The following is a 16252-nucleotide window of genomic DNA, read 5'->3' as shown; positions in this document are numbered from 1 at the left end:
TGTCAATTTAATCCACTCTTTCACGAGAGATTATGCAGTCATTATCAGACATCCTGCATATGAGAAACTCGTCGATCAAATCTCTTATTTGGAATGAATCAAATATATATCCAAAGAGTACCTTTTTAATTTTAATTTTATTTGTTGTAAACAAATAAATTTTTTTCTGACTAACCTTGCAATTATTTTCTTAAAGCAATTAACTTTTCATTCCATTATACGGAATATCTCAAATGTTTTGACATATTGCTTATGGATAGATAGAACTAAACTGAGTCGAAAAGTCGAAAAATTTTCCAATTTTTAGCAGTAGTTATGTAATGAGATATTAATTTCTAAAAATTGCTGCCTAAAAAAGCGGATAAAATCGACGCAAAAGACAACTTTAAGATATCTTTCAGAGTTTTCTATGAAACATCTTAAAAATGTTTCTTAAAGAACTCTTAAAGATTCTTATACGTCGATTTTAGACATTCTATTCGTTAGGTAACTAAAAAAAATTACAAAATGGTAAAGAACTTTTCGACTCCATTTAGTCCGCTCTACCATAAGCAGTGTGTTAAAAAATTATTTTAGGGATATTTTATATACTTTTGATCTAATTATAAAATAAGTAAGATCTAATTATAAAATAATTAATAATTTAAAAACTATTTAATACTTAGAAAAAAAGAATTGGGCATCTCAAAAAACATATCAGTATTTTGTTATTGTTAAAATGACGTCTGTATAAGTATATCTATCAAAAGATAATAGAGCATAATGTAACTACATAAAAAATATTTTTTAAAACAGTTTTTAAATCCTCAATATGAAGTAAATATTTGTCAATTTGTTGATACCTTTTCCACTTTTCATATTTAATTATTTTATTAAACATTTATACATAAAAATTAATTTTTATTTTTTCAGATCATCTCTCATCTGTGCGATTTTGATTATATCCTGTAATTGGATCATTTCAACTGTATTATAATTGTCAATCTATCAACAAATCTTGAAGGATCTTAATAATTACATATGGTGACAAAAGAAGAATGATATATGAACAAAAATAAAAAGCAAAAGATGATCATAAACATAAAAAAGAGAAACAGTGATCTATTACATAAAAAAATATATATATAAGATAACGTGGCTGTTGTGGAAAATGAAATTTTTAGACCAATCGGTCTGAGATATGCCAGCGATAATAATAACAATATCACAGCAATCTTCAAAAATATCTTCATCGCTATTGTCAACTGAAATAACGGAATTACAGCAATCATCATCATTGTCGTCGCCGACGTCGTTGTCCTGGGATTGCCAGGTCTACGCGACACGACGTAATCTTTTTGTATCAGCGATTGTCGACTTACGTTCAAGTAAGGCAGTGCATTGTCCAAATTTGAATGCTTGCTTGGTAAACGAATCACGTTCAGGATATGATCGAGTGAATTGTCAAACAATCCATTTTGGTTACGCGATTCCAATTAACATCGTGCCTATTCAAAAGAATCCCGAATTAGTCGGATTAGTATTAGATCAATCCATTAAATTGAACAATCAAATTGTGAATTTCTTACTTGATCATCACCCGCAATTGCGTCAACAACAGTGTTTTTATGATATGGCTGCCACAGCCAAACATGATTTACGTCGAAAGTTTCCTGCAGATTCGTCTGCTTCCGGCGAGGAAGACATAGCCGCAATTGCCAAGCAGATCAGTGATCATGCAGAGGCAATTTATCAGACGTGGAAGAGCCGTGGATTAGCACCAACGGAGATTTTAACTTGCCACAGCAATACAACTGCTGTTGATAAATTTGGTAGCACGTTGACACCTTGCAATTCACCTACTATTGGAAATGCTATGACTGGAAATAATATTGGCGATAAGATGTCATCGCCATCAGTTGAACATTCTTCATCAACAACGGTAGATATATTAAATTCGCCAAATCTAGACAATGGCAATCTCGAAAAACTAGTCAACAATTTTGTAGTAGAGGACAAAGCTAGAATAGCTGCTTCTAAACAGAAATTACCTTCTAAGCCATTACCATCTTCCATACAATTTGCTCTGCAGAAATTTGAGAAAAACTCTATCCAACAACAGCAGATGACTGTTGCAACGAAAAATAATATAATTGCAGATAACTCAAAGAAATTGCCAAGTGTCTTATTATCTCCTACCTTATCATTTTTGAACAAATCATCACAAATAATAAAACCTCAGATTCCCATGAAGACATCTGGCTCTCATCACTGCGAAGTCTTTCTGGAGACTATCGAAACTACTTTCCCAGTTGATTTGACATCTTCCAATAGAATGATACAGCAAAAGAGACCCACTAGTACATTAATCACATCATCATCCATTGATTCCTCGTTAAACATTAACTCATCGCATTCGACCACTTCAGGTTTGACAACTTGGCCATTAAAAAATAAATTAAATGATGTAAAAAAAATTACAGATGTATCTCTCACGTTAGCTAAAACATCTCAACAAGAGGATATTACAAAAATAGTGCCAGGGCAGAATGAGAAAAAATCAGTCATGACAGATTTGAACTCACGATGTGCGTATCTCGACGAAGTCGCACGAGAAGAAGAAAGACTGATAAATGCTTTAAAAACAGGTGTTGTAATCACTGAAGAACCAGAGAGGACAGAGATAACATGTTTGCGCAATAAGAAACAGAAACCGGCTATTAAACAAGAAAAACCAAAAATTGAATCGGTTAAACAAATTATTATTGGAGGCCATTATAAGAATAATTCAATAGTATCGAATTCGAGAACTTCTAGTTCTATGGTAAATATAATCAATAATGACAATGTTGGCACTGTCGCCACTGTACCTACTAGTCTTGCATTAGTCAATAATGCGAAATCATTCAGCAAGGATGATCTGTCTGCTATGTCGGCGGTTGACTATGCTAAAGCTAGATACCAGGCCGCTCAAGAAAATCCACCTACCCAACAACGACTTGAGGAACAACGAGCTTCCAACAATACGTACAATAGTTGTACCACAGAGCAATTGGTTTCCAGCGTAAAAACGAAATTTGAGATGGAGATACAAAAGGATAAGGATGTTAAAGATTTAGATAAACACTCAGTGACATCTAGATGGGGATCAAAAATTACTTCTTCACGACCACGTCTAGAACAGGCTGTACCTCATCCAGAATTAACTAATCAACAAAAACAGCATATAAGAACGGCTGTGACGACAGGAACGGGCAATAATCCCATCAGACCGTTCCTCACAAGAGGCTCCGTGGCAGAGCGTGTACTCATTTTTGAGAAATGTCCAAGCGAGCTGCTGTTAGACAAACGTGGTCCACGACAACCGGCCATTAACACATTGAGTGGCCATGAGGTGCAAAATAAAGCTCAGGTAATTCTTTTAAGAAGAGTATTACAAAAAAAATCTGTTTTTGTTGTGCTAGTGGAAAGTAAAATCAACATTATTTCTTATAGTTTTTGAGGCGAGAAATCTGATAAGGCTAGTTGAAATTATGTCACATTACAAAAAGTTACATTCAAAATTGGGAAAACACGTGATATCATAGTTATTCTATTCACGTGAGATTGTTTACATGTATTGATGGTAAACAATATAATACATCACATTTTGACATTAAAAATACTATATTTAATAGCAGAAGTATTATATTAGACGCAACGAAATGTTTTCGAGTGTTTGCACAAACATGTTCAATGTCTATCAGGTGAGAGAAACTGATGCATGTTCGTGTAAGTGTTCGAAAACTTTCCTTTGCGTCCAATATTTTCATTATTAAATGTAGCACTTTTATAAGATATATTCTATATATTCTATATATTTAATATCAAAATATGATGTATCACATTTTCTATATGTAACATAGCGATCTGTCTCATGAGAGAGCTTTAGATTTACAAAAGTAGTGCGCAAACCATGTTTGATCTAATAATATCATAATAAAAAAGACTTATTAGGCACTATATAATAGACCAGTTAGCACAAAAATGGCGATTGAAATAGGGCAACCAATAATAAAACACAGTTGTCGGCCTCTATAAAGTTTTAGATTTATAGCAGTAGCGTATTTCTTTTATTTAAAGTATACTGACAATCGCGATAGATATATATCTATTTCAATCGTCATTTTTATCCTAATTGATTTATTGTCCAATTGACCAATTAGAACAAAAATAGCGATTGAAATAGAGATATATCTCATGAATGCAACTTTACACGCTTTCCCAATTTCAAACTCCATTTTTGGCGTTCCTATCATGGAAAAAAGTTATAATCATTAAAACTAATCTATTCTACTCAATGCTATCATTGTTTCCGATATAAGCAACAATATATCTTTCTTAAAGAATTTAATAATCTTAAAATTCAATATGGCGGCGTCTTCGGTATGAGGAATCCCGTCGGCAGGCGGTTGGTGGAGTCACAAGTACACAATATTCGTATATTCGCATGCTAATATTGGAAGCACAAAAGATAAAGAGAAAGTATATTGATAACAATAAATCTTGTTTATTTTTGTCATATATTTACAATGTATATAGATTATATACAAGTATGTGCGTGCGTGCGTGCGTGCGTGCAGACAACGACCTTGCACTGATCTTCTACGACGTCTTCCATCTCGCTGTTAATTCTGATACTCCTTATCCATTAGGGATTTACTATATCTAATCTGATGTTCCTTCTAGAAGACCGCTCCATTTGGCTGTTTCTTCCTCCGTAGTGATGTAAGTGGCAAAGAAGAGACAGCAGCGGGCATAGCCTGGACAGGTATCTCCAAATTCGACGATTCAACGAGTGTAGCAAGATCCTTGATGGTCGCGTCCATCTTGATGGTGACAACTCCAGTGGTAGTAATCTCTACTCGACCTGTGGCATTGGCGACTGTAGCATCTCAGGATCTGCCGGTTTCTTGGTCGTAGCATACTTCCGTCTCTTACGCAGCTTGGCCTCGTAGTGTTTCCATTAGAATCATTTCTGGAACTCGCCATGAACGATGCTAATAATCCTCGTCGGTCTGATTGGCGCAAGCTTTTGTACCTACGTTTTCGCGAGCCGCCAGGCGCTTTCGCGAAACTTGGAAATTGCCAGCGCCGAGCACTTGCGAGAAACTTGTCGCCGAGTTACCTATATGCTGGCACTTATGTGCACCGGACTGCCTATTTGCTGGCGTTTGTGCGGCTTGTCGCCACAGAACCCTCCTTGGTAGTGGTGAAGTTCTGCTTATGTGATGTTGAATCTCACCAGCGGTTTGCCTGAGCGTTCATTTTTTGTTGTAGTTGATGTCGGTGATAGCTCTGTTATCGATGATTCCGCATCCTCGATCATGTACATCGGTTTTAGTTAAGCTACAACTATGTTAATAGGTTTTCCCTTATACATAATTTATACATATCTTCTCGTTTCTCTCAAATAAACTCGGTCCGTCTATCGTAAGGTGCTTGAAACGCACCTGCTAATCGTGCGTCGTGTCGTACAACAATTTTTAACATTATTTCTAGGTTTTAAATACAAAGGTTTGCTTCTGATTGTGTCTATGGATTTGCGGCCGCAGCCTCTCTATTGCTTGTTTTGAGGTACTCATGGTTTTTTTCTATTTGGTTTGTCATTTAGGAATTGTTCCAGTAACTTTATTGATTTACCCAAACAAATTCCACTGATGTTGCTTTATCCTCCCTCTATGCATCCTTAGAAAGGATTATAAGCATCTCTGTCCACCTTTTCGTCTTGTGCTTTTTATAGTTACCTTTAATTGTCTGTGGAAACGTTCCACCATCCCATTCAATTGCGGATGATATGCTGTCGTCCTCATATGTGTAGTACTTGTTAGTTTTGTAAGCTGCCTGAAGAGGTTCGAATTAATATCCCTGATCTGTCATAATCCTTTGTGAAATTCCAAACTTTACCATCCGCTGAATAAGTTCTTTGTTATCGTCTCTGCTGAGATGTAACTGTGACTAGCAGTGTCACCGTGTGTAGCGGTCGACGAATTAGGCAATAGCGATAATTCTTCGATCTTGGTAATCCTTCTACTATATCTACTATATCTGAATATGTTTGAACCTTCTTGTTTTGTCTAACAAAATTTCCTATCAGTGTCAAGTTGTGCTTTGTTTCTTTAGCTTTTTGACATACGTACGCGTGCTCACCGTTTACAATTTTTTTCCTATATTTGGCCATACAAATTGTTGCACTATTAATTTTGCTGTCATTTTAACTCCGGAGTGTGTCAGGTTATGTAACGATTGGTATACCTGCTATCATCAAGCTTGTGTCACATAAGGTCACTGATATTCTTGTATCGCAGTAAAGAATTTCTTTTATTCCTGAGATAGGCACTTTTTTCTACTCTTTGTTGAGCATGTCTTAGAGTTCCTCATCTTTTAATTACACCTTTGTTAACTCCTCAAAGTCTATAGATTTATTTCTGTACTTCTTTCACTCGTGACAGGGCATCGGCTGTCACGTTATCGCTCCCCGCGATGTGTTTATAAACTGACTGACGAACTCCAGTTATCGAGCTTGCTGTGGAGAACTGCAGTGGATCTTGTTTGTAAACGTAAATTAATAGTTTATGATATCCGTTAGCACCCTAAATTCACGTCCCTTCAATATGTGTCAGAAGTGCCGGATTGCTATGTATATTGCTAATAACTCTCGGTTATAAGGATTATATAATATTTCGTTTGCGTCATACTTAGCATCTTACTCCAGAATGTTAGCGGTTACCAGCTTTGTTGCATCTTTTGCTGCGCGTTATCGCTCCCGAGGTGTCTGATGCACCCGTGACTAATTGTATTTCGTTGCTGCATCTAAGTATATCAGCATGATGGTATGGATCAGGCTCTCTTCCGTGAATGCCTTCTTCCTTTCCGATATCCACTCTACGTATCTACCGACGTCCTTTCTTTTGCCTTTATTCCTTTGAGCGTCATTCATTGTTTGCATTTGTGCAACCTCTGGTATAAATCTTCGATAAAAATTGTTCCAGGAACTGATGAAGCTGTTTTACTGTTGCCGGTTTGGAAAAGTTCCGTAATGTGTTTCTACCTTTTCTTGTGGTGTTCCTTTCTCAGATATGTCATATCCTAAAAACTCGATCTTTTCTACTCCTAGAACATATTTTGTAACGTTGATTCGCACTCCGTATTTGCTTAAGCGTGTGAAAATTTCTCTGAGGTGTTGCTTATATTCATCTGGCGTTGTTGATGCAATTAATATATTATTGATGTAGGCGTAGTTCAAACCATACAGCACTCCATTAATAAAACGTTGGAACGTCTGTGCAGCGTAGCGTAATCCATGCGACATGTATTTGAATTCGATCATCTCGAATGGCATCGTAATTGTCGTCTTGGAATGTCCTTTGGATTGATTGAAATCTGATTGTAGGTCTTTATCAAATCTAGTATCGAGAATATCTTCTTTCCATTCGATGCTTGTGTGAAATCTTCCATGTGCGGTATTAGGTATTTGTCTGGAATCGTTCGTGCGTTCAACTTTCTTTAGTCACATGATCTCTATGCGTCATTCTTTTTGGATATCATGTGTAATGGCAATGACATGAGCTCTTTGAAGATTAAATAATGTCTTCTTGGAGCATATCGAACTCCGCCTTGGCTGCTCGAAAGCTAACCTCCATGACTTACATGCATCCCGTGTTGTTTGTATATAATGCATGATTTCGGGTTAATATCTCTTTGTTGCTCCGTTATACGCATTACTGCTGAGTATTCTGCTAAAGTAGCGTAGAATTCAAACGCAATGAGGTACTTTTAGTAATAAATTATTCGCATATGTTTAATACTGATCCGAACTGATAATCGACACGTACATATGTAATATTTTGATTGATTATTATATATATTGAATAAATTAATTATACATCACTATGATGTTAGCTTTCAAAGGTGTTATCTATTAATTTACTTCATCAAATTCTTTAGTTTCTTATATTGCTTGATTAGCTAAGTTACTATACAAGAAATATAATTTTTTAATTACGAAATTTTCGAAATTTTTATTATTTGAAATTTTTAAGATTTTCAAGACTTTCAGAAACTATGATTACAAGTAATATATAATAAGAAATTTAATAATAAATAATTTAACAATTGAGATTCGAAATTTTTGTCTTATACCATACGCAAAAAATTAAGGAGTCACCTATTAAGTCCTTCAAAAATAGATAATATTTAAGAGAATGTAACTGCGTCAAAAATAATCATGACGAGATTTTTCAGAAAACACATTAGGGCTTGAAATCTTTATTTTTAAATTAAAAATTGAGATAATGATCGAACATACTTCCGAAAAAGTAAAACCTCCGATTTTATTATCGATTGATACACTACAGTATTTGATGCTGATTACAAATATGAAAATTACTGACAAGGTCATTTTTAATGTCAAATATATATTAAAAAACGTATTTTTTAAATTTTTTTGACATATGTTGTCAAGATTATATACCCTAAGTAACTTCCAACAGGTTTTAGTTGGTAATCGTTCTTCGTTTAAAGTTATTAACAAGAAAAATTTAAAAAAACAACATCTCATTTCTGCTATATGCTACAATACTAACAATTACTCCACACCCCTCTCCCTGCTTACGTAATAACTTTTGACGCGAAACGAAGTCCACCCCATTTCCTTATCTAGGAGATGTCATATTAGAGGAAGTGCGGAATGAGCTTGGACAGTCGAATCCCCTAAGTAGAGGGGAAGGTGATGTGGACCTCGCTTCGCGTGGAAAGTCGGATGCTCCTTGGCAAGGGAAAATGGAATGGAATTCGTTTTACGAAAATCGTACTTTACTAGGTAAGAGGAAGGGGAGGGAGAGGTATAGAGTAGAACTTTCTTCGCGTAGAAAATCGGAAATTCGAGATAGAGGAGAAGTGGAGTTGTACGTTCCGAGGTGGGGGAGGTAGATGAGATGGATCTCGTTTCGCGTGGAAAAGTATTACGTAAGCAGAGAGAGAAGTGTGGCGTAATTATTAGTATTATAGCATATAGCAAATATGTGATGTTATTTTTTAAACTGTTCTTGTTAATAAATTTTAAACAAAGGACAATCACCAAAAACTTGTAATCATTCAGAGTCATGACCTTGACAACATATGTCAAAGTCAAGATCATTGGAGATGAGGGGTCAATATCACGGAACTGGATCCCTTTTTTCATTATTTATCTACATAATTATCGATGGTTATATTTTTGAGAGTGATTGGTGGACGAAGAGGGCTACTTCTGACTTTGATATCAATTAATATATTTTAGATGATCATAAAGAATATGACCATGAAAATTGGTGACAAGGTCATTTTCAATGTGAAAAATGTAAGAAATAAACAGTTTTTTTATCTGACCTTGACAATGACCTTATCAGTCATTTTTGTGATCATATTTGTAATTAGCACACAGCAATACACAGTATATCAATCGACAAAATCAAAGTTTTATCTTTTCGAAAGTCCATTCTAATGATCTAATTGATTTTTTGGATATAAATCGAAATCCGTCAAATCTAAAGATTTTTTGCGAATGAACTTTATGAAGTTTCATGGCATAAATTAAGCACGCATACAAAAAAGCAGTTTACAGTTTTTGAAAGATTGAATCTTTATCTTTAATTTACTTGTTTATTGAATATTATACAATTTATAAACCAAATTATTTAACATTGAAGTGAAAACGATCTTTTACCGCTCTTTCAAAAGCTAAAGTAAACTGCTTTTATGTGCGATTTTAATTCACGCCATGGAACTTCATAAAGATTGTACGAAAGATTTCAAATTTAACAGATTTCCGCTTATATTCGTATAGCTACGTAAAGTCAAATTGTTAATTCAATTATCGATTCATTTCAAAAATAGAAATTTTAAGCTTTAAAATGCTTTTTGAAAAATCTTGTTATGATTATTTTTTACGAAATTACTCTCTTAATATTTTTTGATGACTGAATAGGTGTTTCCTTAACCTTTTGTTGCATAGTGTCCTCTGCAAAGGATATCTTTTCTTGCCGCAATTTTTGTATATTTTTCGTATTTGATAATTGATTTATCAATATGATACGAATTTAGACCGATGAAAATAAATCTAATTAAGGTTGTATTGGACATATTTTGAAAACATTCAAAAAATTACGAAAAAATTACAGATGATTTTTGCATTTAAAAATCATAGAAAAAAGTGGATATGTACTCTAATGAAAATATTAAGAAATAATTAAGAATTAATGAAAATAATCTATATTTTTTTATGTAAGTACTGTATATTTGAAGATGATTTATACTTATAATATTTTATAAAGATTCATTTCAAGATTATTTGCAGATTAGTTATTCTGTAATTAAACAAAATAATTTTATTTTTATTTTTTTATTTACAGAATAAATAAATAATCACAATGAAATTTTATATAAATTGTTTTGAATGCTTAAAGTACTTAGAAAAAATTGAGATTTTTCTTTATGTTGTAAAAAATAATTTAATTTTTAATAAAAACAGACTAAATAAATTGTAAAAAATGTGTTACTGTATAAAAATATAATTTTATTCATACAATTGTCATATGTATATGATTTATTTGAAGTGTAAATATTAAACACATTTCCAAATTTAATTTACTTAGCAGGGACTGTACGACCAATACATCCTTAAATACGAAAATTTCTATGTTGGATCAAAACGGAAAATTATTTGCAAAATTTATAAATTATTTGCTGATTTTAAGATTCTCATTAACGTCTGATTATTAATATTCTTATATAGACTTCTTATATTTATTAACATAAAATATTAAATTGCTCGTCAATAAGTGATACTCTGTTTCTGTTTATGATGGCGTTTTAAGATCGGAAAAGATTTTGGCGCGCAGTTTGTACAGCCACATATGTATAGATATAAATTTACACTGAAATATTTAAGCACAAAAATCCGCTTTGATCGAATATAGGAGTTCTTGTATTTGATTGACTTACATTACGTTTTTAGTATCATTATATTTCTAAGATTTGAATAATGTAATAAAATTATGTAATTATTTTGCAATAACTACAAGTTAAAAACAAAAGATCAGTTAAGCATCTTTTTTACAAAAAAATTATGCTGGGATGAAAATGATAATAAATATATCTTCAAAATCTCTATATTAATGTTTTCGAATTTGCTGATTTCAAATCTGCATTTATAATTGAAAATTTTTAAATGACAGAACGAAAACATAGGCCGAAATGACTAGATATGTTGAATTCTGATTTTAGGGGAGTGGAAAGATTTAGACGGTTGAAAATTGTGTAAAATTCAAATATCGTTTGTGAACCAATGAATAAACATACAGTCATACATATATTTTCTTTTTAGCACATTTTTAATGCTTTCTTAAAACTTTCTTAATGAATAAAATTAGCCACGAAAGTCCTTAAAATATGAATAATTAAGAGTAATATTGATCATCAAAGGCGACTGTGCGATTTGATCTTGTTACGATTTCTGGTAAACGAGTGTTTTTCAATTTTCTTAGTATCATTTTATCGATAAAATTCTCATCTGTAGACTAAACTTGAAATCTGAAAAAGAACATGAAGTTCTATCATTACAAAAATGAGATAGAAAAATGAAAGAACTCGAAAAATTCAAATTATTTGTTGTTAAAATGGACTTAAAAAATAAATGTTCGTGCGTAAAAGCTTCAGTTTATGGAAAAATTTGTTTTTATTTTTAAAAAAGTTGTGAATGCAATATCTACAGTCATTCTTGAGTTATCGTGGCAAGAACAAAACAATGCGTAATCGCCTTTAATTATCAATATTGCCCTCAATCATTCATACTTAATGGACTTTCGAGACATTTGAATTTTACGCAATTTTTTCGGCCGTCCAAACCTTTCTACTTCCATTTAACGATATTTTTGAATTTTGACAAGACATGTTGAATTTTGACTGTAATGAAATTTTGCATATATATAGGTGAAATAAATAAATAAATATAGAAATGATTTGCACAAAAAAAATAGTTTTAAGGGATGAAATCACGCCTTGCATATAGAATAGTTTTTGGCATCTTTCTTTCTTGTCTCTCAAAAACTATTTGAGATATCAAAAAGTTTTATATAAAAGTTTAATAACAAACATATCTTAAACTAACTACATCAGCAACATTTCGAAAAAATTTATTTCAAAAATTTATCTCTTTGCAATCACTTATATGAAAAAACGTCTATTTTATACATATATCTTTTGTATTTCTTATATCTTCATAATTCTTGAAATATAAAAGTTGTCAAAAAGCTGTATTTTTAAATTTTGCCTGCAGATTTGAAATCAGAAGTTTAAAATATTCTTACATCGTAAAATTTCACATGTAAATAAGCTATAGTTAATTTTTTTTAATTTGGCCGCCATATTGAATCTGCCATTTTGATTCTAAAACTTTTGACTTTAGATTTGCAATCAACGACCCCGAAAACCACTTTATAGACTAAAATTCAGCAAAATACATTTAATAAAAAAATTTGTGCAACAAAGGGTTAATTTTTTTGCGTAGTGTATATGAAGCCACTTGATCTTGAGCTTATCATTAACAGCTGCTATTATTGTGCCATCTGAATGAGAGTAATCGTATAATGACCATGACGTAATCATCGGCACTGCAAGGTATGGCAATATATTGATCACCTCTTTCCTTGAAATCTTCTGACGATGTCTCGTAATAGAACGTCAGTGTGTTCTTGATCAAACCCAATGAAAATTGTAATTTGTAGAATATGTACTTTAAAAGAAACAACTTATTGTATTTCTATATATTCAATTTGATTTGTTTATGGAGGTGATATATTTTTACAGGTAGACTTTAACCTTTAGACTGTCGGGAAGCCTTTTGTGGCTCTGGAGTGTATTAAAATATCACTATTTTGGTTACTTAATTGTATTAAACATATATATGTGTATCCACATAATACGGGCTCTCTGGTACCCGTTTCGCTTGTTTGCGTCGACGAAACATAATAACTTAATAATCCGTTATGCATAACACTCTGCATTGAAAATTATTATTCAAAAGAAATTTTGCCATAATTATGAAAACAAATAAAAATAAAAAAAAACACTCATAAAATATATAAAAAATATGAATATTGAAAAATATACAAAAAAAATTAAAACAAAAAAGTAAAAAATTACAAGGAAAAAGGTAAAAAAATACAAAAAATAAATTAAAAAATCAAACACAAAAAAGTCAAAAAGGAGCTATAAACTTTCTACGTCCATGTCCTTAGCTCTGAATAATGCTAAAGGAAAATTCTCTGTATGAGAGAACTCTTCTATACGTTTATACATATATTCATTTATGTTGTTAATGTTACATTTAGGGTCGAAATTAAATCTGCTCAGAATTGTGGTATCAACGATATCAAAAATTCTCAAATACATTATTTTTGAAAAAATAAAATTTTTTTATTTGATCATACGTTCCCTGCCGAGAAAGCCACTTTTGTGACTCTGCACAAATCTCGATTTTCTGCGCCAGGTGTTACTTATATAGACAAATTTTCGAGGAAAAAAAACCACTATTTTAACGAAAAAATGCCGGCAGCCTAAAGGTTAATTGATTTTTTAAATCTTTTTTTTAAATTCAATTCGCATCTTTTCTTATAGATTTACTCGAGAGAGAAGACGCAGCATAAAAGTTTGCCACCACATACAACTTTACAAAGACAAGTGAAAGCCAATAGGAGTGTTCATATACCAAGGTTTGTTTACAATGTTATAAAGACATCCAAATCTTAAAGAAAAAAAGTATATAAAGAGAAGTCAAATGCAAATTGCATGCTACGTAAAATGTAATGTAGAAAGAATTTTTATACAAATGTTCTATTATCACTGCAATGCAGTAGAAAATTGAAAATTTATGTATATATTTTATTAGTAAATATTCTGTTTAAGGAAGCTTCCTTCTAAGATCTTAACCTTGACATCTGTTGTTAAGGTCATGATCCTGAATAACCTCCAACAAGTTTTAGTCATCGCTCGTTACTCGTTAAAAAATTATTAAAAAGAAAAGTTTGAAAAATGATGTCTTTCTTACATATCTATATAGAACAAAAATTTCCTGCTTTAAAATATATTTTACGCGAAACGACTCTCACCTCACCTCCCCACCTGCTGAGGCACGTGACTTCCATGTGAAGCGACTTCCACCCCACCTCCCCCCTGCTACGAGACACACGACTTTCCACGCGAAGTGTAATAATAACTTTTTAACGAATAACGAGCGACGGCTAAAACCTGTGATTTGGAAGTTACTTAAGATCATGACCTTGATAACAAATGTCAAGGTTAAGGTCATGGGGAACTCCCTTAAATAGGATATTATACCATTTTATTTTTACTAAAATTTTAAATTGTTAAATATAATTTAATCATTTAAAAATCATCAATAGATTAATCTTTATTGCAACAATAAATTGCCATAATTTTATATATATAATTATAAAAATAATTTGAGTAAATGATAAAAAGTTTGGAATGTATTTTACACAATTTTCTTATTTAAATCTATTTTTTCTAAAAAAAAAAGTAATAACGCAAAAATTATATTAAGTAAAAATAAAAAATTATGTATGCATGTTTAAAATTTAATTCTTTCTTATTAACATATTTTGGTGTCCAGTAAAATATGATTATATAATTTACGTTCAAATTTGTGTGTGTGTGTGTGTGTGTGTGTGTGTGTGTATGTGTGTATGTTTTATATAGAGGCTTATATTTCGATATACTCTACCAATATTGGCAGTACTAAAAAATTGTTCCGCTATTACTACGTAGCGCGCTGTGACAGGGTCTAGTTACAATGATGTCACAAATGGTAGCTATGTTTAATCTATAGGTTAAACAAGGATGCTTATCATATAGATCGCGTACTAAGTGCACGATGTAATCGTAACCAATGACAATAAAGACTTAAATATACATAGGCAATAAGCACAGGCAACAGGGAATAATGAGCCATCCAGTCAGAGCTCTGATGTGTAAGTTCAATATTATATGCCAAAGCTCTGATTAGATGGTTCGTTATTCCTTGTGCCTATTGCCTGAACCTATTGTGTTTAAGCCTTAAGCAAATTGTAAAAACACTTAAGAGGATCTTAAAGCGAAGCTCGAACTCCGACGAAGTCACCAGAAGTCGCGCCGCGCATCTAGAGTAATGCCTCTGACACACCAGCGCGATATTCGTCGCGATATCCAATGAGTGTACAGCTTTACCAATGTTTTCATTCTAAAGGTATTCTCATTGGATATCGCGTGTCGAACATCGCGCTGGTATACCGGAACTATAAGAATTAAGATATAAGACCGGAAGGATGGGTGTCGGACGGGTACCGGAAACAGCACAACCATGGTTGACAGTTCGATTTCGTGCGTTCGCGCCTTCTACAACATGAAATAGTTGCTCACACTAATTCACAGATTCACTATCACATCGAAAGCAGAGAGAAACCTGAGAGAGGACATGACGGCAAAAACACGCAGTCGCACATTCGTGTCAATTTTCGTATAACAAATTCGTCGCGATAAAACGTCTAAGTCTAATTCTAAAAATTCGACATTATTTGTTCGTGTAAACTATGTGTTTGGGAATCACTATTTTGTACGTACAAGTTATAAAGCTTTCATATCAAGCAAATATTGTCACGAGTTGACAGCTGAGACGCCATGTTACACTAAGAAATGGTAAAAAAATATATCAATTTTGAAATTTTTGATCGTTCTCGGCATAGATTCCATTTCTCAGACACGTATTAATGTTTATATTTTAATTCTGAAAAAGGATTTTCGAATCTATGAAAGAGAAAAAAAATTTAGTTCCCGTTCCCTTAAGGGAATCCTAAAGCCTCCTGTATTATCGACTAAATCATATAATTTTTGTATGATAAATACTTTTTTTCTCTTTCACAGATTCGAAAATCTTTTTCCAGGATTAAAATATGCGCATTAATATGTATTTGTGAGATGGAGTTTATGCCAAGAAAGACCAAAACTTTCGAAATTGATATATTTTTTATATAAAAAAATATATCTATAATAGGGCTCTACAATAGAAGTCGTAGCGGTCTTAAATTATAGAAAATTGAACAATCATAGTCAATTATTCTTCTCATTCGACTGTGATCAGTTAGCTTTCTACAGAGCCAATTTGGCGCATTCGGCGGTTCTAAGAGGGTGCCCAATTCTG

The 16252-nt window shown here is 32.5% G+C and overlaps 1 protein-coding gene across 6 annotated transcripts in view; it reads left to right on the top strand.

Annotated features, from left to right (window-relative positions):
- Positions 1-16252, top strand: part of LOC105152335 (uncharacterized) — a 56988-nt gene that overhangs the window by 16290 nt on the left and 24446 nt on the right. For all 6 annotated transcript variants that reach the window (XM_087409505.1, XM_087409504.1, XM_087409503.1 and 3 more), the window contains 2 exons: positions 913-3391; positions 13675-13769. In XM_087409505.1, the coding sequence (XP_087265631.1) occupies positions 1181-3391; positions 13675-13769 (2306 nt within the window). In that variant the 5' untranslated portion in view covers positions 913-1180. The remainder of the gene's footprint in view (positions 1-912; positions 3392-13674; positions 13770-16252) is intronic.

Source organism: Acromyrmex echinatior, chromosome 9, assembly GCF_024713525.1.
Source record: "Acromyrmex echinatior isolate Ae372 chromosome 9, ASM2471352v2, whole genome shotgun sequence".
In the NCBI taxonomy this organism is placed as follows: domain Eukaryota; kingdom Metazoa; phylum Arthropoda; class Insecta; order Hymenoptera; family Formicidae; genus Acromyrmex; species Acromyrmex echinatior.
The sequence above is the reverse complement of the archived record's forward strand: the minus strand, read 5'-3'. Positions and strand labels throughout refer to the sequence as shown.